At 44.8% G+C, this 26,974-nt stretch overlaps 2 protein-coding genes and 1 non-coding gene across 4 annotated transcripts in view; 2 read left to right on the top strand and 1 right to left on the bottom strand.

The window, feature by feature from the left end:
* The window catches only part of Fam184b (family with sequence similarity 184 member B), a 94,816-nt gene that overhangs the window by 6,795 nt on the left and 61,047 nt on the right, over positions 1–26,974 (bottom strand). For both annotated transcript variants that reach the window (XM_085691916.2, XM_048461671.3), the window contains exons 7-12: positions 17,052–17,155; positions 15,400–15,514; positions 7,296–7,434; positions 5,831–5,979; positions 4,616–4,770; positions 1,513–1,659 (exon numbers count right to left, since the gene is read on the bottom strand). In XM_085691916.2, the coding sequence (XP_085548042.2) occupies positions 1,513–1,659; positions 4,616–4,770; positions 5,831–5,979; positions 7,296–7,434; positions 15,400–15,514; positions 17,052–17,155 (809 nt within the window). The remainder of the gene's footprint in view (positions 1–1,512; positions 1,660–4,615; positions 4,771–5,830; positions 5,980–7,295; positions 7,435–15,399; positions 15,515–17,051; positions 17,156–26,974) is intronic.
* LOC148121175 (small nucleolar RNA SNORA70) lies at positions 26,081–26,210 on the top strand. The gene has a single exon (XR_015738652.1). It is a non-coding gene; the product is annotated as a small nucleolar RNA SNORA70 (small nucleolar RNA).
* LOC148121174 (large ribosomal subunit protein uL16-like) lies at positions 26,105–26,607 on the top strand. The gene has a single exon (XM_087909046.1). It carries the CDS (start codon positions 26,268–26,270, stop codon positions 26,568–26,570), a length of 303 nt encoding a protein of 100 aa, XP_087765172.1. The 5' UTR covers positions 26,105–26,267; the 3' UTR covers positions 26,571–26,607.

Here is a 26,974-nt window from a genome sequence, read left to right as displayed (position 1 = left end):
GGGAGACTGTCGAACCCTCAGCCCTAACAGGATGTCTCCATCAAATACCCTCCAGTATTCAGGTAAACCTGCAGAGAAAAAGGCTCAAAGATTGTAAGAGCTAAAGGGAATGGAGGACACCAGGAAGACAATGCCCTCTAAAGCAACGGAACAATGCTTATCTGAAGTCACAGAGACTGGGGAGCATGAACAGGGCCTGCACTCCTCTGTACGAGATGGGCCAGAGCTGAAAGGAGAAGTGAGCGCACACTCCAGCTCCTAACCCAGGAGCTATCTCAGATTGCTAACCACTTGCAAATAAAAATTTAGTTTTCTCTCAGGGAGTCACACGGGGGAAAAATTGAGACTTAAGGGCAGGCTGCCTGTCCAGCAGTTGACGCCAACAGAAGACAAACTGACAGCATCTTTGGGGGTGCCTTGACTCATGATGTCATGCTAGCACATTCCCTTTCTTTCTAGCTATTTTTAATTTGTATTTAATTTATCTATATTCCCTCGCTCTTTACCATAAAGACTTCCAGTCTAGTGTTTTTATGTTTCCTGAGTGTACAAACGCATGGGTCTCTGTCTATCACTGTTTCTTGTGCCTTTTTAAAGGCTCTTTTCCTTCTGTTTGTTTTGCCCTATTTAAGTGTGTTAGAATTCATCTTACCTTATTATACTATATTATATTTTATTTTATCCCTTAGAAGTCTTAAGTTTTCTAATGGGAGACAGGAAGAAGATGGATCTGGATCAGAGAGAATGTGAGGAGGACCTAGGAGGAGTAGTGAGAGTGGAAACTGTAGTAAGATATATTATGCAAGAAAAATTTCAAGAGAGAGAGAGAGAGAGAGAGAGAGAGAGAGAGAGAGAGAGAGAGGAAGGGAAGGGAGAGAAAGGAGGGAGGGAGGGAGGGAGGGAAGAAGGTTGCTACACCCTCTCCTCAGGAATCATTGCAGAAGGGAGACAGAAAGACTATAAGCGCCAGAGGCCGTGAGTGACTACAGGAAAGCTGTTTAGGACACAGCCAGGCAATGCCATATATAAACTCACGATGGTGGTGACAGCATGCATGAGATCTGTACAAGCTCAACACAGACAAAATCCCAGCATGGAGACGGAAGGTGGACACCAAGCCCCACACCTAGCTGAGGTGCTATTGGCAAATAATAGCTGTGGGATAGGGAGTCATTTTCCTTTATGAGTACAGCCCCTGGTAGGTCGGTTGCCCATGCTCCTCCAGTGGATGGTCACATATTTAAGAATATGTGGGTAGTACAAATTATACGTGATGGGAATGAATATGATCAAAACACATTTATGTAATTTTCAAATAAATAGTAAAAGTGAGAAAAATAAAATAAGGGATGACCAACCATCCTCATTTGCCTGGAAATGAAGAGCTTCTAGAATCCAGGGAATGTCTAAGTTTTAAAACCATGACAGCCTAGGGACACTAGGATGAGTTGGTTTCTTCCCCAAATGGTAACCTGCTACTCCGTCTCCACCTGGGCCCAAGACTTTGCTCACTCGGCTTCCAGAGCCGCCAGCCTGGCCTGGAGCCGGGCCTGAGCACCACTGAAATCTGCCACCATGGCCTGCATCTCCTTCCGGTGTTCTTGGCGGAGTGCTTCCACCTCCATGGCTCTCTGGGCTTTCTGGTCCTCCTCCAGCAACCTGTGAAGGATGGGAGCACAGTCAGGGTCACCCAGGCGCTGAGCCTGAGCCCTTGCTTTCCAAGGTTCATTTCTCTGTTTGGTGGCCTAGTTTAAAAGGCCCTGAACTAAGTGACATCCAGCCACCTTATGAGACGGATACCTTCCCACTCTAGCATCAGCAAAGGAGAACCCTGATCAAAGGAGTTGCCTTCCTTGGAAGAAGGAAAAGAGACCCAGAGGGAGCCCCAGAAAACACTCCTTTCCCCTGCACCCGCTTCCCGAGGCAGAGGCAGCATTCTCTCAGCTGGGCCTAGAACTCTGAATCCCAGGAGCACCCTATCCAGGGTTTCCAGAAAGGTGGGTGGAGTAGGTAAAAGAGTAATAGTTAGGGCCAGGCTGCTAAAGTTCTTGTTTGTTGCTATTATTTTTAACTGTGTGACCTTGGGCCCAGTGCCCTCTTCTGTTAGATGGAAGTGATGTGGTACTTACCTTACAGGGTCATTGCACAGAGAAATTGAACTAATGCATATCTGGAATAGCACATGGCGCAAAGCCCTTTCCAACCATTAGCTATCCTTGCTCTTAACCTAGAGGAGGATTCTAATGACTGCAGCCGAGTCCCAGGGAGTCTTCCACTCTCAGGAGGGACATGCACATTTTTATGGGTTTTTTTTTGTCCCCCCAGCTGAGGGATCATTGCTTTCTTCACTTGAAAAAAGACTTGTCTAAGGCCACTTGGTGCATCTCTAGATCTATGGTGCTCCATCTCAACCAGATGGGCTCCTGGCTCTTCTTAGATGAACTCATATCTCAGGTTCACCTGGGAGGGAAGCCCCACGACCTCAGTTAGGTGGAGGTTGAGTTACTTCACAATAAGGTAAATGAATGGGGTGGGGAGGGTCCTGTGGTCAGCTCCCCTCTCCATCTGTGGGCACTAGGACAACCTAAACTCTCTTCAGCATCCAAGGTTCGAGGCCCTTCCTCAGCTTTTCTGTAACTGAGGTGGAACTCAGAGAGACTTTGTAAACATGGTTCTCTCTTGTGTAGGCATCTCTGCCCAGGACACCAGTACCTAGGGCCATCCCACTAAGGGACACCCTCACATTGCTTGTTTTGTATTGATTGAGACAGGGTCCTACTCTGGAGTTCACATTGCCTGGAGCTCATGTAGCCTAGGCTGGCCCCAAACTCTTGGCAGTTCTGCCTCAGTCTTCCAAGTGCTGAGATTACAGGCATGTGCCATGTTCAGCTTTCTTTGGCTGGTCTTACTTAGATGCTTCTGTCTGGCAGAGGCCAGTTCCTCTATTCTCTCTTCTGGAAACCCCCTCACCTTTGTCTGTTACAGCAGCAAGGGAGAGGCACAGTCTTGGAACGGTGCCACAGTTTCACCTGCCAACTCTAGCATCTCCTGGGGAATTTTCAGAAATGCAGATTTTAACTAATTCTAATTCAGAGGCTAATCTTCAGGCTCCATCTCAGCTCCGTTGAATCTGATGATGGGGATGAGTTTAGTAAAGTGTTCAATGAAGTGTGTGTGTGTGTGTGTGTGTGTGTGTGTGTGTGTGTGTGTGTGTGAAAGTGCAGGTTCTTCTCCATTAGTAGGAAAGTGTTCTACCACTATCTGTATTCCCAGATCACAGGTTTAAGCTCAGTTTTATTAATTTTAACAACCCCCCCTTTTAAGTCAGTGCTATGTGCCTAATCTTGTTCTAAATACTTGGCATGGAATCCTTTCTGGGGAGTCAGGGTAGAATCGGAAAGGTCTCGCTACGTAGTTTCTGCCGGCATTGAACTCAAGATTCCTCTCCCACAGCCTCCTAAGTGCTAGGATTAGAGGCATTGCCATTACACGCGGCATCTCTTTTCTTTCTCTTAATTTTCTCCACCACTTCATGCTGGGCTTTGCCATGCCTGATGCTCTGGGCAACCGAGGCCTGGGAAAATTTAAAAAACAAAACTTGGTTGAGGTCATACACAAGAGGAAAAGTCACAATTGTTGACCAAGGTACAAACCCCAGTCTTCCTACACACCTGTAGTGTGCAGTAGAGCAAGCTATAGGAACCACTGAGCCATCTCCCCTCTCTCCTATAAAGAAGTGCTTTAAACATTATACAGCCAAGTACAACCAAAGCAGAAAGTAGTTTAGAGCTGACCCAGCAGGATTCACAATACACAGGCAAAAATAATCAGAGGAAAGAGTATCCTTTGTGTATTAAGATGACAAAAGAAAAATTGTGAATAACTGATGTGGGAAGTCCTTGTTTCTGGGTGATTATTTCAGGTCTGGGCAACTGGGAATGAACAGGCAGCCTCCGCCTACAAATAACTAGCTCTGGAGCGAGACAATCAAAAACAGATGAAGCACACAAATTCCTCGACAAAACCAAACTGACAAATCTTATTGCTAAAGAAGCAGATACCTTAAGAAGTCCTGTTCAAGACATTGGATTCATATTATAAACCTTCCAACAAAACAGGAAACTTACCTAGTCTGGTGCTTCCTCCATGCATTCAAGCTCCTTGCATTTTAATTATTGCATCCTTATAACTGAGCCATGATAGTATTGCCCCTTTGTAAAGATGTAGCCATAGCTAGCTAAAAATGCAAGGCCTTTAATCCCAGCACTTGGGAGGCAGAGGCAAGCGGATCTCTGTGAGTTCGAGGCCAGCCTGGTCTACAAGAGCTAGTTTCAGGATAGGCGCCAAAGCTACAGAGAAACCCTGTCTCAAAAAAGCAAAACAAAACAAAAATAAAACAAAACCCAGGAATGCACGGCACTTTTTTTAAAAAATCTATTCCATTTCATTGTCTCTTCCCAGCCTGATTCTAGGTCTAAATCTTGAGGGGAGAGGAATGTACTGTTTCTGACCTCAGAAGTTCTAAGCAATGCCCGAGGGAAGAGGGAAAAGAGAGGAGAGAGGAGAGAGGAATGTGGGGGGAAGAAAGAGAATGGAAGCTGGGTTGCAGGCTCACCGGTGCTGCTCGCGCAGCTGCAGCGCCTCCTGCAGGTGCTGTTCCACTTCTGCGCGCAGGCGTAGTACAGCGTCTTGGAGCTGCGCGTTCTCCTCTAGGAGCCCTTTCTCTGCAGTGCAGGGCACAGAACCAGGAGGCCCTGTAACACCTACATCCTGAGGAGAAGGCAGCAGGTAGAGACTTTTTGAAAAATTATTTAGCCCCCAGGAGGCACCCAAGGCCAGCTCAGGACTTGGAGGCGCTGTTGTCAAAGCTGTATCAGGTTCCTGATGAAGGGCTCCCATGCAGTCTCTTGTTTGGGGTGTTGGCCAAATCTGGCCCTCTGAGAGTTTAATAAGAGATCAGCTAATCCACACACTGCACCCATTTTAAGCTGCCATGCCTCCCTTGCCACTTCCCTGCGGTCACTGTCCGATTAGTCACGAGGTTCTAGGGTCGTTGTGCTGTGCCAACATTCAGTTTCCTCTGAGTGTGGAAGGTCTGGGCGAACGGAGACCCTAGTGTGGAGTTGTCTCCACCTCAAACAGGGGGAGTCTCACAAGGAGGCAGGGGCAGGGTGCCGGGTGCAGGTGCTGGTGCCCGGAGACCAAGAGAGAACAGGGCAGTAGATGCAGTTTGTAGCCAGTGGCGGCGGAGGTTTTTCCATGATGCATTGCGACATCTATAGCTTATTCCACTAACAGCCACAAAGTTATGCTGTGTGTTACCCCAATAACTAGAGCTTGGGGCTCAGACTGTTGCAAAATGATGCCAGCTGGAGTAGAAATTAGGGATGTGCAGGGAAGGGGCTGATGGGCAAAGCCTTAACAGTAAAATGAAGGAGATTTGCCTGGGGTCCGGGGAACGAGATTAGTGATGTCTAAACAGGGAGTTTGTCTGGGGAGTGTTCTGAGATATTGGAGTGTTCTGAGATATTATTTCCCCCATAGATTGGAAGAATGACCCAGATCAGCTAGCCACCTGGAGGGCTAAGAGGTAGGAATAGGTATCGGAACTATAAGTAACCTGCAACTGCTTTAGATCTGCTTTCTGTTTTTCAAAATTGGGAGCTTGTAGGCTGTCAAGTGTTTCCAGGGATGAGGAATGGGAACAGGGTCTTGTCATTCCCAGCAGGGAAGACATCTAGCTCCCAGAGTCCATCCATATGGGGCTGTTCTCTGTGAGCTTAATGCTGTCTTAGAAGGACTATGGTGTGGGCAGGGGCCGGGCACTGACCTCTGCTGTGAAGGTGTGGTTTGTGTCGTTCCCTGAACACTGCCACTTCCCCAAGGGGCCCGGGGCCCTTTGCTCATTCTGTAGCACCTCCAGGGTCTTCTGCTCAGAGCAGGCAGATCGCTGCTCTGCCAGCTCCTGCCTCAGGGACTCTAGACGGAAGAACAGAGAGGTCATTCCTAAACTTATTCCCAAATCACAGAAGCAACAGTATGGCAGAAGGGGCATTTGATGTGTCCTGCACCACCCTATATGGTGTGTACTGTCCCTCCACCCTGCCATCCCAGCTCCATTTTATTATAAGCAACAGAAAGGGTAAGCAGCCCTGAGCTACACCGCTGTGAAGTGGTGGCGCAGAAGTCAGCGTTTCAAACCATTCGCATGTTCTCCTAGCCAGGGGCATAGGGTTTTGGCTGGCTCACAGGGAAAGAAGATTGTCATCCAGCAGGGTTCAGACTAAAGCCGGTATCGGCCAGGAGAAGCTGACTCACAAAAGTCACTACAGCCCTGTGAGGTGAACACTGGACAGATGGTGGACTTCCCAGGCCACACAACTAGTGAGTGTAGGAATTAAGCTTGAAATCTAGACAGTCTAATCCCACAGATCTTAACTGCCTCTTGCTAACTTCTGGAACACTGAGAGTGGGTTTTGATATTGTAATGTAACCAGAGATAAATTTCATGCTAGGGATAACATGAGGCAGGCAGAAGAAAGACAGGTGGAGCCTGGGGCCTGAGCCCCCCAATTTGCAGATACCACTGGAATGGAAGTCCACAGAATTGAGGCAATCCAATGAAACCTGCGTGAAGGCTCCTATCTGAGTTCTACTGAGTGGTAACTAGTATCTACTATGTTTACTGGACTCATGTTGTTTGCTAGACATGTTACATTTAGCACCCCATTTAATCCACATAATAGCCCTATGATGTAGGGACAGTTACAGCTCCATTTTTCTAGAAAAGGAAAATTCAGCCTAGAACCCCCACCCCTGCTGTGGAATAATAATTCTGTGCACTATGAGTATTTATTACATTCATTGGTTAATAAAAAGCTGTCAAGGGAACCAGGCAGGAAGTTAGGTAGGAAAGCCAAACTAAGTATAAAGGAAGAAGGGTGGAGTCTGAGAGACACCAGCCAGCTGCAGAGGGAGCAGGACATGCTGGAGGACAGGTAAAGTCAGGAGCCACGTGGCAAAATATAGATTAATAGAAATGGATTAAGTTGTAAGAGCTACCTAGCAATAAGTCTGAGCTATCAGCAATTATAAGTAATATAAGCCCCAGTGTGGTAATTTGGAAGCAGCTGCTAGGATGGAAAAACTCCACCTACACACCCCCGCCCCAGGTCTAATAGATTTGGAAATAGAGCTGGGATTGTTGCTGTTGCCTGTGTGCCCTGCTTGCCACTGGTTTCTATGTGTGGAGCACACGTGACTGGGCTCTCTCAGATGGGCCGTGGGGTATTTACCAAGCAGCAGAGGCTGCTGGGCTTGTGTCTGCTCATGTTCCTCTTGCAGCTCTTGTCTGGCTTCCTCCTCAAGGGCCTGGAGCTCCAGTAGGTGTGCCTGGACGCTGTGACCAGAGGCCTTCAGGAGCTCCACTGTGGCCTGTGGGCAGAAGCAGAAGCAATGAGACACGAAACAGGACTGTCTTGTGGCTCTCTAGACTGTGCTGCGCTAATGGCCTGACCACACCACCGGCTTTGGAGTGTCTTTTAGCTAGCAGATAGAGTTACGGGTTTCATTATGGTATGTTTGTTCATTACACTTTGCTATTTTTTCTTTTAATTTCTTATCCTCTTATGAGCCAGAATCCCAGGTAGCTCACTGTGGTCTAGAACTCACTTTGTAGCTGAGATGACCCTGAATCACTAATCTTCCTGCCTTTACGTCCCAGACGGATTATAGGCATGCGTTATCACACACCCTAATTGTGTGTAAAGTACATAAACATCTCCCGATTCGTTTTGTTCTGTTTTCCCCTCTCTGCTGCATTCCTCGCTCACACATGCTTCTGCCGGCCCCTGTCCTCCAAATAAGTTGTTCCCTTTGCAGATTTCACGTCACATGCTGTCCGTTACCCTGTCTTAGGTCCACTTTCTCCTCTCTTTAGCCTGCTGCTTCCCTTCTTTCTACTTCCATGACCTACACTGTATGCCTGATAGGGAGCAGAAGGGATGCATGGAGCACTTTCATACTCTGTATTATAAGGACACATTTGTGTTTGATGGAATGGAAGCATGGCTATACATGCTATCTACAGCTTAGCGCATACACACTGTTAAAAGTTTGCTTGTTCTGAGTTGCTCCTCACCAGCTCAGAGGTAAGGTCGATACTAGGAAAAACTAACTAGACCCAGCCTCTCAGGGAGTACTTGAGCCCAGACATCCACAGAATGAGGGGAGAGTTCCGGGAGCAACAACAGCACAGACACCACAGGTCTCAGAAACGTGGCTTGTCATCTGACTGGACAGGCAAGACTGAGCTCTGGAACGACTGACTGTTTCCTGCCGCTGCCTCCTCCTCCCATGGGATCTGCTGGCTGGAGATGAGACATAAGGGAGATTTTAGGATGTTAGCCTGCTGCCTTCCTTGATTACTGGCTTTCTGAAGAAAGCGAGAATGAAAGATTCAAATTCAAGTCTATCTGTGGTTGAGGGCTTCTAGTAAGCGGTAACAGAAACACTAGCGTTCTGGCAACTCTACAAGCCCAACATCTGGACTCCCCCTGACATGTCAGTTGGCTAACAAGGAATCACAACTGCTGCTGGGCTGGGACTTTGGGTTCGGTTCCAGGATGAGAAACTCCAGAGCGGTAGCCAAGTACTTTTACCTGGGGACTTTCCCCTCCTCTGTTCCTGGCACTCTCTGGAGCGCTTGACTAACAAATTGAATCGCTATATGTTCTGGCTTGGTTTCCTTGTTTTGGTTCGTTCTGCTCTGTTCTGTTTTCATTCCTGATTCCATGCCTCTGATTGCAAAGTATCTTTCTGTCCCGCTCCATTTGGTTTATTTCAGAGCTCTGACTGTTAGAATGGGTAGCAAAGCCTCTGTTTCTGGCAACAGTGCCTTGGGGGTGTGTTCTCACAAGATGCTCTATGTGTATTCATCTGTGGTAAGAGGGTTGCTGTTTTTGATCTCCCAAAGTTTAGAAGGAAGTATATGTCTTTTGTATCCCAAATTACAATTGTGGGGTTAATCTGTATATTTTATCTTCTGCCTTTGTCTTGCTCACACAAGATCACTGTCCAAGGACACTAGAAGCTGTAATCATGGACAGCTCCTGATGGAAAGTAACGTCCTGCACAGACAAAGAGAAAAAGTGCTTAAAGGAAATCATTTTACAAATCCATGAAGCCATGCTGTCTGCTTAGGACTTAAAATGAAAAGGAACCTTATAGTTGAACAATGTGTGGTGTTCTTAATTTGTTACATTATGCCCAAAATGTAATTTGGATTAAACGGTTCTTTTAATAAATTGGTAAATAAAGCCTAGTGTGGTGGCGAGTCTTTAATCTCTGCACAGCAGAGGCAGAGGCAGAGGCAGAGGCAGAGGCAGAGGCAGAGGCAGAGGCAGAGGCAGAGGCAGAGGCAGAGGCAGAGGCAGAGGCAGAGGCAGAGGCAGAGGCAGGTAGGTCTCTGAGTTCCAGGACAGCCAGGGCTACACAGGGAAATCCTGTCTCCAAAAAACAAAAGGAAATAAAAATAAATTGATAAATATGTTTTGTCTCATAATATTAAGTAAGGAGATTAAATAAAACGTAATTAGTAAGAATGAGAGAAAGAAATTTAAGAGAAACTGTAAACATCAGGATATATTTTGATAATAAAAGTTAAAAAGATAATTTTCTTGAAAAAAAATCTTTTATATGGCAGAGTAAGGGTTTATCCTAAGAGAAAAAAAAAACCAGAATATTTCCAAAATGGAAGAAGAAAGATGAAGACAAAATAAGAATGCTTAAGTATATCATAGAAGATTCTAGTAAGTCATATAAGGTTTGATATATGTATGATGATTACAGGTTATTAAAATTAAGGACATGGATATAAAAATAAAATCCAATCCTCGCTGATTGGATTACAATCAATCAGATTAAGATTGCAACACTGACCAGCATGTCAATATATTCTTAAAGGTTCAATAGTGGCACCTGATAGTCACTGTCTTAGTCAGTGTTCTATTGCTGTGAAGAGACACCATGACCGTGGGAACTCTTCTAAAGGAAAACATTTAATTGGGGCTGGCATACAGTTTCAGAGCTTAGTCCATTATCACCATGGCAGAAAACATGGCGGCATGTAACCAGACTTGGTGCTAAAGAGATAGCTGAGAATTCTACATCTGGACCTGCACTGGGACCTCAAAGCCTGCCCCTAGTGACCATTTCCTCCAACAAGGCCACACCCCCTAATACTGCCACTCCCTATGGGCTCATGGGAGCCATTTTCTTTCAAACCACCACAGCAACCAACAGTTGTTTAATTGGACTTAAGGTCACTCACCAGGAGAAAAATCATGATTGGTGCTTACACCCAGGGCTTCTAAAGTCATGAATCTTAAGACAGAATCTACTACTGCCACTTTATTGTATCAGCATAATTCCTAACTGCATTCTAAAATATATCCTTAAATCCACAGGAAAGTGTAGCTCTCACCCCCTACCAAAGAAGTTTCTTTAATAGTATATGGAGACCATTACAGAAAACCACAACTGGACAGAATGCAGAGATAATGGTTGGTAGGAAGGGCAGTCCAATGCCTACATCTTCAATAAAACTCCTATCTCTAAGGCTCAAGAAACATCACAGAAAAGGGAGAAGGAAGATTCAAGAGCCAGAGGGCCAGGAAGTTTGCCCTGAGACTGTATCTCCTAGAAATGGCTGCCAAAACAAGCCCTGAACAATGACAATGTCAATAGAGACGCTAATGCTAATCTCACGGGGTCCTAGCCATAGTCAGAGAACACCAGACAACTAATCACTGTTGAGTCAGGAGAAGCAGCTTTCTCAGGGACAAGTCCAATATTTGGTAATCCAATACAAAGAGGACAGAGAGGTCTGCCCTGAAGTCATATATACACAAACAAAAATGGACTTAGCAGGATGTATTTATATTTATGTATGTGTGTACATGTGTGCATGTGACACACATATATGTAGCAATAATAAGGAAAAAGGCAATCAATTTGAAAGGAGGACAGAGGGAACCTGGGAAGAGTTGGATGATGGGACATAGGAGAGGATGGAGTGAGGAAAAGAATATAATTATAGTTTAATTAATATATTTTAAAAATATATTCATAAGCAAATATCTAACTGTAAAGTGGTTTTCCTTAAGGATCTGTTCTTGTTGTTTTCATGTGTTAGCATGGCAGTGCTCTGTAATGAGGACCACACGGAGTCCTGTACCGAGGGTTAACTGCCTGAGGATTCCCTAATCTCTATGCTCTTTTGCAGTGTAGCACTTAGGCTCTATGGGAGCCCTTTCTACCCCGTCTCTCCATGTTGCACACTACATAGAAGATCTCATGGCTCTATGCTCTCATGGTTCCTGCCCACAGAACTGCAGCAGCCCATTCCAGTAGCGGTCGGTTCCCTTAGAGCTGAGCTCCGTGGGTATGAATCGTGTGGATCAAATGTTGCCACTGAGCTCAGCACCATGCGGTCCCCTACAGCTGAAGCTGCATATCTGCAGAACAGGAGCTTCACTGACAAGGGGAGAACTTTTAGAAACTGAGCTCTTGGCCATGTTTTAATCTAGGCACACTGCATAGCGTACTCTTCCCTGTATTTGGTAAAGAGGGAACTGAGGAGCAAAGGAACTGAGTTACCTGTCTGAACTCCCACACTTTGTTAAGTGGAAAGTTCGCTTTTAATTAGGATTTGATCCCTTGATCTTATGTTTTTTGTCATGCTGGGGTTGAACCTTAGTCTTTCCACATGCAAACCCTGTTCTACCATTGAGCTATATTCCCAGCCTGAGTTCTTTGGTCTCATTTTGGAACCACCCCCATACCAACTTGAGCCAGCCATGAAGACCTATTAAATCTATCCCAAAGTCTCCAAAATTTGTGCCTTTACTCCTTGATTGGAAGAGTACCCTCTTCCTCTGTCTTCGTGGGACTTCAAATTCTCTTTGTCTAATGCCCGGATACTTTGAAGTCCTTCCATACTGGTGAGTTAACCTTTCTTGGGGGGGTGGGGGGGGTGGCTGCAGAGGAGGCACAGGGAACTTCCTTTACTTCTTCTAAAAAGGCTGAGAGGGCTGTATCCCCAAGGAAAAATGTCCAGGCAAACACACAGGCTAGAGATGAGCAACTGACAGACCTAGTATCCTGTGAGCTGGGCTGTTCTTATAGATTGCAGGTGAACTTGGGAGAAGATATAGAAGAATAATCGGAGGACATTGAAGACATTGACTCTGTTTTGTTATTGTTGTTTCTGTTTTGTTTTGTTTGTTCCTTTTTTTCTGGGGTCTGTGAGCAGCATATTACAAACTGCTTAATGACTCAACATAGACCCACTGCATACTTGGAACTGGGGCCCTGTGTGTGACTTGCAGAGGCCTCCACCATGCTGGGATGGGTGGAGCAAGCAGGCAGGGCCCTGTTGGCCCTATCCACACTCACTTAGCATTAAAAAAGGGGGCTCTGGTCAAAAAAGGATTACAGATACACAATAAGGACAGATTCAGACATAAAAGACCTCTAAATGGGTCATAGTGTGTTTAAAAAAAATGTATGTAGGCTTGGGAGACAGAAGATAAAGAGTATAGAGAGTCATAAAAGGAAGTAAATGGTTTAAAAAAAAACAAAGCCTTTAAAGGGACAGTGTACAGACAGCCATAGATTAAAGGAGTAAAGATAATAAAATAAATATTAAAAAATAGAGTAAAAAATGATAAGCCATGTAAAGATGAGAGTCTGGATTATGTATATTATTGTGTTTTCTTTGAATTTTTTGACTGTGAAGGAGCTAAGTAATCAACATGCACACTTTAAAGGCATCTTGTCTTTAAAATTTGGGTCTAAGGATATATTGCTTTAGAAAAGAGGTTCTTCTTTTGTTTCCACAGAGGATGACAATCTGTGGAATCTTTCCAGACTAATGTGGTTTGATGGACCAAGACTCCCAGAAAGGTCACTGTGAACACCCCTTAAAATTACTTTGCTCAACAAACAGCAGGAAGCAGTTTGGAGAGAACTTTGCCCATATTCCCAAATATTGTCTATAAATGTTTATTTACATTTAAAGGGGGATATGCTATAGAGGCTTGCATTGGTATGGATCTTGGTTTATTGATACAAATTTAAAGACAATTTCGTTATACTGTGTATATGTATTTTTGGTCTTGATTAAGATATTGTATTTGCCCAGCTCATTTAAAAATGTAATGTATAATTAAGAAATATAAGTTAACAGATAGTCATCTATAATAGTCAAGCTTGTAGTCATGTTAGTTAGGATTCTTTTAGGTGTACAAAGATATATTTCAGATGGATAATTATTCTTCAAACCTCTTAAAGACTAACAGAATATGGCATTTAAAATGTTTAAGAATTTAGGACTTTTCATGACAGTGAGACACAATTGCTCCTGGCAGCACTTGGAGCTTGTTTTCTTCTTGGCAAAACTGGCTTTTGGGCAAGGAACTGCCTATGCATCAACCACTCACAAAATCCATGATGTCCGGCCAGGACAAGCAGGATACAAGGGGAAAAAAAAAGACTGTCAAATCTTGCCAAGCAGGGTAAGACAGTTTTGAAAAATCTCCTGCCTTTGAAAATGGTCTTCCAGTTACTCTAGGCCTTAGCCAAAGTTGGTTGCTCCAATGTTTCAAACTAGACTTTGGGTGATTGCCCAGATAGCCAGTTGTCTCTGTCATTTTTTACATATTTTTGAAGTTGCTTGATTGCACTTCCTGCCTACTCAAGTAATATTATTTCCCTTCTCGAGTCTTCGATGGGGTTGAAGACTAGATAATTGTAGTTACTTTCCTCTTATGACTTCACCAAGTTATTTATAATACAAGACTTAAGCTCCTTAGGATAGGATAATTATTGAAACATTTACCACATGTTTCTTGTTTAATATTGGTTATGTTGGTTTAATTCTAATTTTTAGACCTGATAGTAGTTCTTATTGTATATAATTTTGCATTAGGCTTAGAATTCTCTTATTTAAACAAAAGGGGGAGGTGCTGTAGGAACCAGCCAGTAGCCTTTAAGTTACCCCCCTCCCCCAATTAGGCATGGCCTCTTATACTATAAATGCCCACATAAAGCATGTGATCCCTCTTTCTTCTGGCTGCTGGATTCGGTTGTTGTTCCTCTTCTGTAATGTAGAAAATACAGTTGCCTCTCTGTAGCTGCAGAGGAACAGGGTAGTGTCTGTCTGTCTGTCTGTCTGTCTTTCTCTCTCACACACACACCTTCATGTATTAAAGCCTTCCTGCATTACTTATAATACCAAATGCTATATTTACAGTCATCACGCTGCTTTGTTTAGGAAAATTATGACAGTAAAAAGGTATGCACACATTCAGCACAGATAGACTTTTCACGAAACATATTCAACCTGAAGTTGGCTGAATCTACAAATACAGAAATCCAGGAAACAGTCTGCTTGGCCTTTGATGCATATGTATATACCTCCTATGTACAAAATACAATGACTTTTGTCTGATTTCTTCATTGATAGATCCCTGTGGCTCAGCACAGGTGCTCATGAGTACTGAAAGTTGTTTTTTTTTTTTCTTTCAAACCACCACAATTTCTATCTTGGTGACTGAATAATTTTGCAGCGAGGAATGCACACATCTTGTTGATGTGCTGTTTTTCCATCTTTTGGAATCTCGCTCAATAGTGAGGTTTCTGGATCATATAGTCATTCTATTTAAAATTTTTGGGGGGCTGCAGAGATAGCTCAGCAGTCAAGAGCACTGGTTGCCCTCCAGACACTCAGGTTTGATTCCCAGCACCCAAATGCACAGCCATCTATACTTCCAGTGTCAGAGGATCTGCCGCCCTCTTCTGACTCCTATGGGTACTGCACACACATAGTGCACAGAGGAAATTCATGCAGGCAAAAATGCTCATACACATAAAACAAATATTAAAATATTTTAAAGATTTTTTATTATTTTTAAATTTATCTTTATTTTATGTGTATAGTCAATTCCCCTGCATGCATGTATGTGCACCATATATGTAGTGTCTGAGGAGTCCAGAAGAAGGCAATGGATCCCCTAGAACTGGAGTTATAGGCTGTTGTTAGTCATATGGGTGCTGGGAATCAAACAAGTGTCTTCTGGAATAGTAACCAATATCCTTAACAGCTGAGCCATCTTATAGTCCTCTATTTAAAAAGATGTATTTATTTTTATTTATGTGCATGTTTAACACTGGAAGTTTCTAATGAATAAGCAAAACCATGAAGTCTGCTTTGCCCTGGACCTATAACACCCTCCCCAGATGGAAACTGGCCCTGTGTGCTTTCCAAGGCTGCCTGTAGGAGGAGGCACAGTTGCACTCTGGGATGGGTGAGGCATATGCTATCCAGAGCTGTCCTACCTGGGTTTGTAGTTTGACATTTGGCTTTGGTTGATGTCCAGTCTCCACTGCCTTCTTCAGCACAGAGCACTGAGGAGGTTGTAGGTCACGTCCTTCCCTGAGGGGCTCTCCAATCCTTTGAAGAGATGATATAATGATTAGATGTTGTAGGTGTTTCAACTGCTCCTATAATGGAGGAGGGAGCTCCTAGAGGAGTAAAAAGCAACCTAATTTAAGTTCTAAGTTTTACTGTACAAGTTTCTATAGGAACTACCTGATCTTAGCGAATGCTTAACAAATAAGAGACTGTGAGCTTAGAGTTCTTCTGAGGGAGCTGGAAAGGTCCAAAAATAGGTCTCTTTATCTATATTTCATAATTTTTTCCTATATATGAAAAAAAGGAAAAACAAACCTTTTTTGTCCAGCTTTTCACACTTCCCAAGCATACTTATAATTTTTACCGGCTATCCCAGGTTTAAACCGGGAGGTGATAATTACTAGGCTTCTCCCTATTGAAAAGCTGGTCCAAAGCTCAGATAGAGAAGAAGCCTCTCAGAAAAGATGCTGACAAATGTCTTTCAGAGAGATATTTTCCCACTCTGAACTCTGGAGCTTGCTGAGAAATGGCAATGCTTAAATTGGGATGCTAAGTGTTTGCCTTGTTGAACAGCGCGAAGGGATGTCACACGGAAGCCTTCAATTTCTCATGGCAAGAACATTAGACCAGGGGACTAGAGGTCAGGGGTAAAAAGCCCCTGTGGAGAAAGGCATGAGGCCAGGGCTTCTGCTTTGCAGAGAAAAGACGGTCTAGACACATAGGCATAAGATATGTATGTACTGGACTGGAGAGGTTGCTCAGTGGTTAGGAGCACCTGCTATTCTTGCAGAGGACCTGGTTTTAGTTTCCAGCACCCACATGGTGGCTCACAAATGTCTACAACTCCAGTTTTATGAGGTCTGACATCCTATACTGGCCTCTACAGGTATGCATACATGCATGCAGGCAAATATTCATACATATAAAATAAAAATTTTATTTTTATTTTTAAAAGATATGCATGTATAAAAATACAATACGATCATACTGTCATGTAACCATGACAACAATATGCCCTAATTAGGGGATTATTTCTTCAGCCTGGGTCCCAGCATGAAGAGGCATGAGTAAGAAACTAGTAAGGCAGAGCCCTAACACCCCATCCTCAGCTAGGGGCCAAAGGTATATGAACCCATCAAAGCATGGCCAAGCCAAACACAAAGGTAGCTCACTATGAGGCAAACACCATCTATCTTGAGGGTGGCTAATAAAGTAGCAGCAGCTCATACAGGTGGAATACATGGGGGTTTCCTCTGGCAACAGAGTTCCCCTTTCTTCCCCGACAATAGAAGAAAAGTCTGTAACCCATCTAGGCTTGACTCTTGGGCAGAATTATTAATCTCTTTGAGCTTCAGGTTCTTTATAAAGTGTTCTCTATGTTGGCATGAAAGTTAAATAAGGCCGTTTATGGAAAGCCATAGCAGTGTAGAAGAACATGTAAGACATAACTGTTCTCTCTCTGAGCACCAGGTCAAGTCAGCAGTGAGCACTCAAGGACAGAAGGGATGAACAAGCAAACCCTCCAGTCTGAGTCTTCACGCTTGGCACATGCAGAAGGCTGCCCAGCTGCCCGTACCTTTCTTCTTCATCGCTGCTGCTTCCTTCTTCCGCTGTCGGCTTCTCCGGGCCCTCTTCTCTGGGCAGTGCCAGAGGAGGATCCTGTTGCTTCGAGCACGGATCCTAAGGCACAAACAGTGACTGATGAGACTAACAGAAGTTTCTGGATTTCACCTGGCTTGTTACAACCAGAAATCAGGGGAGAAAGGGCCTACAGAGACCCACTGGGCACCTCTCTGGCAGACGTAAGGTTGGGATGGTGAAGTACCTAGAACAAAGCCAAGTGTGTGGTTAGTGTGGGTTCTGACACTTGTGTCCTTCCTAATTTTCAGTAACCAAGTTAATTCACACAGTTGTAAAACAAATCCAAGAAAGAGTATCTTGAATTCCCATCATCAGTGAATTCTGCAATGGGATATGCAATGGAGCCTTCCCACGCTAGACCTGAACTTATCACCTTCTAAGACAGCCCCAAGTGTGCCACATAGATGGCCCTTGCTGAGCCTGACCCAGGGAAGCAGAGGGAAGGGCAGAGGGCAGTTCTGGAAGTCAGTCAGTGGTCAATAAAGATAACTGTAGTCATCATTATTGCTATACTCATACCCTAGACTGTAGCATGCTCCCTCTCACTATGCAAGTGAGGAAACATGGAACCTGACAAGTGACGGATGGGAAGAGTGTAGAGATGATTCCTAGCAGTGAGGCCTCAGAGTCATTAACCAATTGTTTTTGTTCTTGTTATCCCTCTCTCCTTTCTATAGAAATGTAAGAGGGCAAAGATTCTTTTCCCTTCTTCGTTTATCATGAAAACTGCGGCTCCTGAAAAAGCAGAGGCATAAGATAAGTAGGGACAGATTTATTCTCAACTTTCAGCAAATGGTTTTAAGTTGCAACCTGAATTTTTTTCCCCACGAGCTAGTTACATGGCCTTGAGTCAAGGTCCTTCTTTTTCGAACATATTTCTTCTTCTTATTTTTTAATGTAGACAAATGTGTTGGTTTGCATCTGTGTTTTTCGAACTGTTCTTGAGATCCTAGATGTAAGGAGCTTTGGCTAGCAAGAAGTAGTGTGACCTGGAAGGCTGGTCCTTGGGCTCCCATGCCCAACCTGACCAGGAATGAAACGCCTTCTGTGTTTTCATGTACTGCAATGTCTATTAAAGTTTACCATGTAAGGTAATGTTCACTTTTACGAGGAAAAGACACTGTCAGTTCTCAAGGCTTAGCTAACTGGATCTCTCAGAAGACTTTGAGATAACCAACTGTATTGACTGATTTTCTGTAATCAGCAACACAAGCTAGACTCATCAGAGAGGAAGGAGCTTCAGTTGAGGAAATGCCTCCAGGAAATCCAGCTGAAAAGCATTTTCTTAGTGATCAATGTGGGAGGGTCCAGCCCATGGTGGGTGGTGCTGTCCCCATGCTTGTGGTTCTGAGTTCTATAAAAAAGCAGGGCGAACAATCTATGGGGAGCAAGTCAGTAAACAGCATCCTCCATGGCCTCTGCATCACTCCTGCCTCCAGAATCCTGCCCTGTTTGAGTTTTTGTCCTGACTTCCTTCAGTGATGACCAGCAATGTGGAAGTGCAAGCTGAATAAGCCCTTTCCTCCCCAACTGGCTTTTTGGTCATGGCAGTTCATCGTAGCAATAGAAACCCTAACTAAAACACCCCCTCCTTGCTTCTTTCATGCAAGAGTTTGCCTATTGCCAGTCAAAACCTGATGTGTGCTGTTTGTTAGTGCAGGCCAGTGAACTGTAATTCTTTCTTGGGCTTTCTCTGTCCCACTTCTGCTGCCCTTTCCCAGTCTGCTAAGGCCCCCTTTTCTGCCCCAGACTTGAGTCCTTGGACTTCACTATTGTTTGTTGCCTTAGAGTCTCATCTAGTCCTGATGCATTAAATGTCACATGGACATGGATGCTGTAGAAAAGCAAATAGTGTATCACTCCACTTATTAGGGAAATAAAACATGGTGAAGTCGGTAGACAGTGAAATAATGATTTCCTGAGGCTGTGGTGGTGAGATAGAAGCGGAGAACTCCATTCAGGCAGGACTGTCACCTGGAGATCTGTTTGCTATACGAGATAGTACCTATAGTCAGCCGTCATGTACAGTACATGACACATATTCTTACTGTAATGGTTGTTCTGTCTCTTTAAGAGACAAGCCACGCCCACTCCCTCCCCCATCCCCTGAGGCAGGCTGATCTTCAGCTTCTGGCCTGAGCTCACTCTCTTTTCCATCTTCCTCTTGGAGAGGCAGCTTCGCTTCTGCCTCTCTCCCCACTTCTCTGCTTCCCCCCTTCTCTGTCTCTTTCTCTTCTCTCTCTCTCTCTCTCTCTCTCTCTCTCTCTCTCTCTCTCTCTCTCTCCCACCTCCCTCCCCCCTCCATAATCCCATGAATAAATATTCAACCTCACTCTGCATGTCGTTTCTATCCACGTCTCTGTCTCCTGCCCGCCTGCCATGTGTCTCCCTGCCTGGGACCAGCCACGGCTCGGGGACCAGCAGCCATCTCTGCCTGGGACTGGCTGCTCCCAGGGCCTGCTGTCTGCCGCCACATGGCCTGCTACCACCATTTGGGACCTACAGCATTTCTGTTGCCTATTGCTGCCGGGGATCCTGCAGCATTTTTTAAAAAAAAAAATCATTAAACTTACTATACAAAACAGACTAACCTGAGAGATGAAGGTTGCTTAGTTTTCTCATTGAATGTGGAAGTAAATTCAGTAGTTTTTTCTGTTTCTATTCATTGGTGTCCATTTTCCTGAACACAGGTGACAGAAATTTCTGCTGTTTGGGTGTGGTTTGCCCCTAAGAGTTGCTATGTTGGAAGATTGTCCACAATTAGGGGCATAGAAACTCATGGGACTCAGGGAGAAGTTCTAGGCCACTGAGATCCTACTCTCAGAAGGGAATGTTGGTCTCATGAAGTGAGTTTTGGAAAGAGCACATTGTTACACTGTAGAGGGCCACAGCCACATTCTCCATCATCAAGATGGCGCTGACATCCGGCTTCACCGCCAGGTGAGCAAGAAAGCGCACACGTGTTGGTAACTTTCCACCACTGCTGTCCCCGCCTACTCCTGAGGCATCGTCTGGGATAATGGACAGTTGACCAATCCAAGAGCGACACGTCCGAAGCTAGGACTGTATCATATATAAGGGATGGCTTCCTTCATATCTGGGTCCCCATGTTGGCTGATACTCTCTCTCCCAAGAAGTATTAAAGCTATTTCTGCAGAAGGATCCTAGTGTTCCGCGTGGTTCTTGCTGGTGAGACCGAGTGCGGGACATTACACAGGCCCCAAACTGTGTTTCTCTCTTGAATCCTGCTTCATGGGGAAGCTCTTGTTTCTGCATATGCCTAGGCCCTCTATCAAAGACTCTTACCAGGGCTGGTCACACCCCAAAACTGGGGCTAGAAAAAACTCTTTACAAGGCCATAAAGACACCTAAGGTATTCATTGCAGTAACATAACAAGACTAGCAAAATTTTTCTCAAAGAAAGAAAAGACCATGCTTCCAACACCAGTGATTTCAAAAAAACAAACAAACAAAAAGACCCCAGAGTTCTTCTGAAACAAAGGTTTGTTTTAGGATTTTCCTAATCTAACCTTTTAATTATTGGGACTAAAGAATGACACCCTCTCTTCCATTCATTCAACCTTTGTGGGAACCACAGAAGTGGATCTGTTCCACCTTGACTAAAGGTCAGAGAGTTTGGGCCTACTATTGCTTCTTCAAGGCTATTGAAAACAAGTTTGACTACAAGTGTGAGGACTAGCAAAGATGTCTTGATCTAGGGTGTGGTTACTTGGTATTTTGGGTATTAAGATAGTAATCACTTGTTCCTTGTAACCGGAAAAAAAGGTCTTTTGTTTTCTTTCCCTCTTTTGGATTGGGGTATTTAAAGACCATAAGAAATAAACACTGGGTGGATTCAGTATTCACTGGGTTGCCCTCCCAGCTCTATTCTGTGTCTCTGTCTTTTTCTTTTGTATCTGCTTAAAATTTCTAACCGACACGCTCCTACCCTAGAACATGTGAACCCCACTGAGGCTGGACCCTGACAGGTGTCGCCTCACTGTGGGGCCCTGACAAACTGAAAGGTGTTGCACATCAGCTATTTTAGGTACATTAGGTGCTGGAAGAATAACTAAGAAGACACAATTGCTATTCCCACAAGCATGTGGTCGCCATGGGGAAGGGCACATAGCTTGGCAATTCCAACAAACCACGAGAAATCCTCTTCTTTCACCTGACCTCATGCACCTGGTGTTTAAGTCAAACACCTCATTCAGAGTTGCTGGGGGTGGACGTGGGAGGTGCTTCGGCTGTTAAGAGCACAGGTTGCTCTTTCAGAGGACCCAGGTTTGATTCCTAGCACCCACGTGGTGGCTCACAACCATTTGTTGCTCCATTTCCAGGGAATCTGACACTCTCCTCTGGACTCTGCAGGTGCCAGGTACACATACATAAACACAAAACCATTTTTAAAGGTGCAAGGATAACATGTGAACATTATACAAACGAATTGTCTTGTGGGGAGCACCAAGGGGGAGGCTGAATGGGCACTCCCAGCCTAGAGACACTATTGGAATACTACACATCTCTGAGCTGCAGCTGGGGTACAGCTGTTTTGGCTGCGCACTTTTGTGAACTCCAACCAGAATAGACTCTCACTGTGGTTGTTAGGAGCTTGTCATCCTAGCAAGCACCCTCGCGGCAGGAGTGTCTACTCTGGATTCTGGGACTGAGGGTATCATATGTTACTTACCCCTGAATCTCTCTTAGGCTCTCCATTTGGGTTCTCAGGTTTAGCCCAGGGCTCTCTCCACTGCTACAGGGACCAGAATATAAATAGCACACACAGCACAATAAACAACTCTGCCTCTCCACCGAAATATCCACCAAAGAGCTTCGTGTCAAGCAAGGGTGGTTATTTTAAAATCTTTCAGTTACTTAACCTCATTTAGAGGTTTTCTTTCTCTTTTCTTATTTTTTTTTCTATTTTAAAGAAAAACTCACTCCCAGGAAATCTCCTGGACAGGAACATTCAAGGTCATTTTAAAGTTCAGTTGACAATCTTTCCAAGGTAGCACTTTGCTCATCTTAAAATAGAGGCCCTAATGTAATGGTCTTTTCCTGAAATGGCCGTAATAGATACTCTAAAGTCACCTTACATTTATAGAATGTTTAATGGCTTCTGTTAAAGGAGTAACGTAGGGCCTCAATTTTCCATGCATAATATGAAGAGAATAGTAGCATTGCCTGGAGGTTGCTGTAGGGCCTCTGGACACCAAATCAGGGCTCTCTCTGTGTTTACTGTCATGATATACGTGGGAACTGATCTTGCAGTGGTATTCACACTTGTCTGAAGTCCTGAGCAGGCCTGAGGTACAGCAGGCAGAACCTTCAGCTCAGTCCCAGATGGGAGCGGCCGACTCGCCTCGGGTTGTGTTCTCAGGTTCCAGAGAGTCTCCGCTGATGCCAGGAATCTCTCCAACAAGTGAAATCATCCCGCCTTGTTCCTATTGAACAAGACTAGACCCCTCAGCTAACACCAGAAGGACAGTGCCAGCCCCTCACAGCCCGAGGGCACTTGAGACTTCCCAGCTGCTTTCCTCCCGGGTAGCTTATGGCTTAGATTCACATAACCTTTCAGGTACGTGTCCAGCAAGTCACACAGGGCTTCCAATGAACAAAAGATGCTTCTCAGGCCTAGGGGACCCCTTTCTCCCTTCCCACAGCCCTTGAGAATCTCATCTTGTGCTTTCTCCTGGAATAACTCTTTCTGCTGAGAGCATGCTGTGTCAGCACATGCTGTTCTTTTCTCAGCCTCCCACAGAGTTCCCTCTCCTAAGGGCTGTACGCCTGCCCACCTTTCTGGTACTGTTGTCACATGATACCACACACCATGGTATTCTCTAAGCAGATATCTGTCTTCATCCAGCTTCAAGTCTTGTACAGTGAAGAGGCCCACACACTCTCGGGGACGGGACGAGTTCACTAACAGCTGTCCCAGCTGCTCTCTTTTCCTTCCGTAGAGAACTGAGGCAGGGGCTGCTATAAAAACCTCTTCTCCTTTTTGTCCCAAGTTTGGTATCTTTGTATCAAGAGTCTTCCAGAATAATGTTTCTTTTCAAAATTCTGAAGACTGGACTGGCTTTATAAAAACCAGTGAATGACACCATAGGCCCAAGAGAATCACAATACTGGATAGAGGAATAAGGGAAAAGATTCAGCTGGACCTTCGCTGACTTTGGTGGGGACACATCCCAGAGCCACACCCAGGCCTGAATAAGGACAAAGGTTTAGTCAGACCCTAGCTAACTTTGGAGGGGACACACCCCAGAGCCACACCCAGGCCTGGCAGCCTTCTCTGCTTGCTTAGGACGTGGAAATTCTGCTCTCAATTCACAGTGTTATTTTTATCACTCTTGACTCACTAAGCCACTTTGGCAGGACAACCAACAGCCTAAGTTTAAAACCCTGACTCTTAAATTTATAGCCCCCAGTCCAGCAAGCACATCGCCGGGGAGGCTGGCATTTAGCACTCTGCTTTAGTGTCCATGTGCCACCATCAAAACAGCTCTTCTAAGGCTCCTTTAAGCATCCTGTCCCCCGTATCATTCATGCTGTTGTAGGTTGGGCTGTACGACGGCATGTTGTTGTGGTGCTAGGCACATGAAATCTAGACCTTGGCAAAGTTTCTTGCTGGGCTGTCAATGCAGATGTTTGAACTAAATTCCCAAACTCCGACTGGCAATGTTCTGAAGGTGCTAGAAATCATCACATTGGCAAGGTGTGTTGATAAAGACATGTACACAAGCTGGTAGTTGTAGTGTGCACTGGACCAGCATCACTGGGAAAGTGCAGGGTGCTATCTATCAAAGTCAAACATTATCCTGAGAATGAGCAAGTTCTATAGCGTGAAGAATTATTCACGTATGTTAAGTGCTGTTTCCAGTACTGGAATATGCTAATTCATTTGGCTGTCACAAACCCCTCCGAGGTAGATGGTGACATCAACCTCATTTTATAGATGGGAAAGTTAAAGTAAACATTGACAAATGTCTGTCCAGGATTATCCAGTCAGTAAGAACTCAGGCAGCTGGTTGTCAATGAGCTTGTTTATCTACTGCATAGACAGTGTATTATATCCTCTATCGCGACACTGAAAAGTGTTTTTATAGTCTGGATCCATCAGAGGCAAAGGACTGAACATATTGAAGCTTCCTGCATAAAGAAGAACTAAACAGCTGTTTTCAAAACATGAAGCTGTACCTGGAGCATACTGATGTGTTCTTAACACTCAGGTATATGAAGTTAAAAATAAAACGGACAAAGATCCATCCCCCAGCCTCATCTCTAGCCCTGCAACAGGACACCAGCTGCAGTCTTCCCCCTCCCCAGTCTCCTGTGTATCCCACAGACTATCCCCCCAACTCTCCTCCCCCAACTTGTCCCATATCCCAGTCTCCTGTGGATCCCACAGACAGTCTCCCCCCCAACTCTCCTCCCCCCAACTTGTCCCATATCCCAGTCTCCAACTCCAGCAGGCCCCCTGCTTAACCACAGGCCACACCTGCTAGAAATCCAGGACCTTCTCCTCCCTCTCTGTTCCTCTAGACCTAATCCCCAAATCTCATTCCTCAGTTCTGTGGGAGAACACCCAGGGCAACAGAGAATTACAGACCAATTACTCTTATCGGCGTAGATGAAAAAAAAATAATAAAATACTGACAAACTGCATCCAAGAACACATCATAAAGGTCATCCACCATGATCAAGCAGGCTTCATCCCAGAGATGCAGGGATGGTTTAATATATGAAAATCAGTAAATCCATCATCTAAACAAACTGAAAGGAAGAGACCACATGATCCAGTTCATTAGACAGGGTCTTTTACAGCATCCAACACCTCTTCATGATAAAAGTCCTGGAAAGATTAGGGATACAAGGGACATACGTAACCATAATAAAAGCAATCTATAGCAAGTCTATAGGCAACATCAATTAAAGGAAGAGAAACTCAAAACAATTTCATTACAATCAGGAAGAAGACAAGGCTGTCCACTCTCTCCATATATCTATTCAATATAGTCCTTGAAGTTCTAGCTAGAGCAATGAGCCAACTGGAGGAAATCAAGGGGATCTAAATTGGAAAGGGAAAAGTCAAAGTATTATTTGCAGATGATAAGTGACCCCCAAATTTCTGTCAGGGCGCTCCTACATATAAGGCTAGTTGCTAAGAGCTGAGGAAGAATAAGAGCATCTCCAGGTTCTGAAGTAGAAATCTCTGGGTGGATAGGAGAGCACGAAGTACTGACTCCAGGGAGGAAGTAGTCTGGTTCTCACGCTTCTCTTCTAGCTGACGTGTGGGCAAAGTGTTGCTGAAAGGTCCTCTGCCAGCCTAGTCAGAGCCAACAGAGGAAGTCCCAGTCACTTTCCCTAATCCCAAGAGAACTGAGGCTCCCTTTTCTCTGGAAGGTTTGTGAATATGTCTCATGCTAAGAACAAGACAGTGTCAGAGCCAGTGTTTCCATCCAGGCTCAGTTGCTAGGGAATGAGACTTGTTAGGTTTCAAACCTGGGACAAATGACTGCAGCACCTATTTAACATATGAAGGCGGACAGTGGCCACCATGTTCTACCTTCATCCCTCAGTTCTTACCTGTTACAGGGCCCTCCTGGTTAGTATACCCCACTCCCCACCCTAAACTTCTTCAGCTCAGGGGCTGGGCTGCCCTTCTCCCTGATGCCTTCCCTATATAATCCAGTTATTTTGGTTACCTGGCCTTTTTGCCTCATCTGGACCTCCTGGCTGGGCACGTGGTTCCCTTCTCTTCCCTCTGCCCTCTTCTCACAAAGCACAGCTTATTCTGGTCACGTCCACTCTTTTCTCCCAGATGTCCCTGCCTCTGGCTCTGCTCTGCTTCCTTCTCCTTTACCAGACCTTGGAGCAGTCATGTTCCTTTCCCTTTTTATTTCTTTTTTTTTCTTCATTCATGTATCACCTAACTGCTCTCACCTTCATTTTCTTCTTCTATAGAATGGATTTATTGTCCCTTTCCCCATGGGGGCCTGGTGTGCAGTGGTTGCAAACAGCAGCCTCCTTGGTAGTGTATGCAGCCTGTTACCTGTATGGGCTGCTCTAAGGGACCTTGGAGACAATTTGATCTCAATGCTGTCTTTGATCTCAATGCTGTCTCCAATGTAGGCTCCAGACAGGTATGCGTGGTGCCTTTGGGAAGCCCCAGGGCACAGTGGTCAGGGTTCATATTGGCCAGGTCTTCATGTCCATCCACACTAAGCTGCAGAATAAGGAACATGTGATGGAGGCTCTTCGTAGAGCCAAGTTCAAGTTCCCTGACCGCCAGAAGATCCACATCTCAAAGAAATGGGGCTTTACTAAGTTTAATGCAGATGAATTTGAAGACATGGCTGCTGAGAAGCGACTGATTCCTGATGACTATGGGGTCAAATATATTCCTAATCGTGGTCCCCTGGACAAGTGGCGAGCCCTACACTCCTGAGGGCTTTCACGGTGCTCTCCTGTACCCTACCAAATCATGTTCAGTAATAAATCTCACATCCAGTCTGAAAAAAAAAAAGGATTTATTGTTAAGACTCTAATGAAGTCCAAGATGGAAACAGAGCTTTATAACTGACCAGTTCCTATCCCAATGTTATTCAACTTACATTCACTTGATTCTTAGCTTAGGCTTTCCCGGATAAATGTGTGCTTAATTAAGGTTCATCCTGCTGCAGCGGCATTAGAGGCCCCTTAGGGGAAAGCTGTTATCTATCAGCCAACAGAATGGAAGCTGCCTCTAGGTAGATTAACTCCTTTAAGAATTAATCCACTCAGGCAGGTCAATCACCTGGCTAAGGAAAGCCACACTACAGAGGTAGTATAGAGATGTATATAGATAACTTC

This window comes from Myodes glareolus, chromosome 8 (genome assembly GCF_982192425.1).
Source record: "Myodes glareolus chromosome 8, mMyoGla1.1, whole genome shotgun sequence".
Lineage (NCBI taxonomy): Eukaryota > Metazoa > Chordata > Mammalia > Rodentia > Cricetidae > Myodes > Myodes glareolus.
This window is presented reverse-complemented; position numbering and strand designations above follow the sequence as displayed.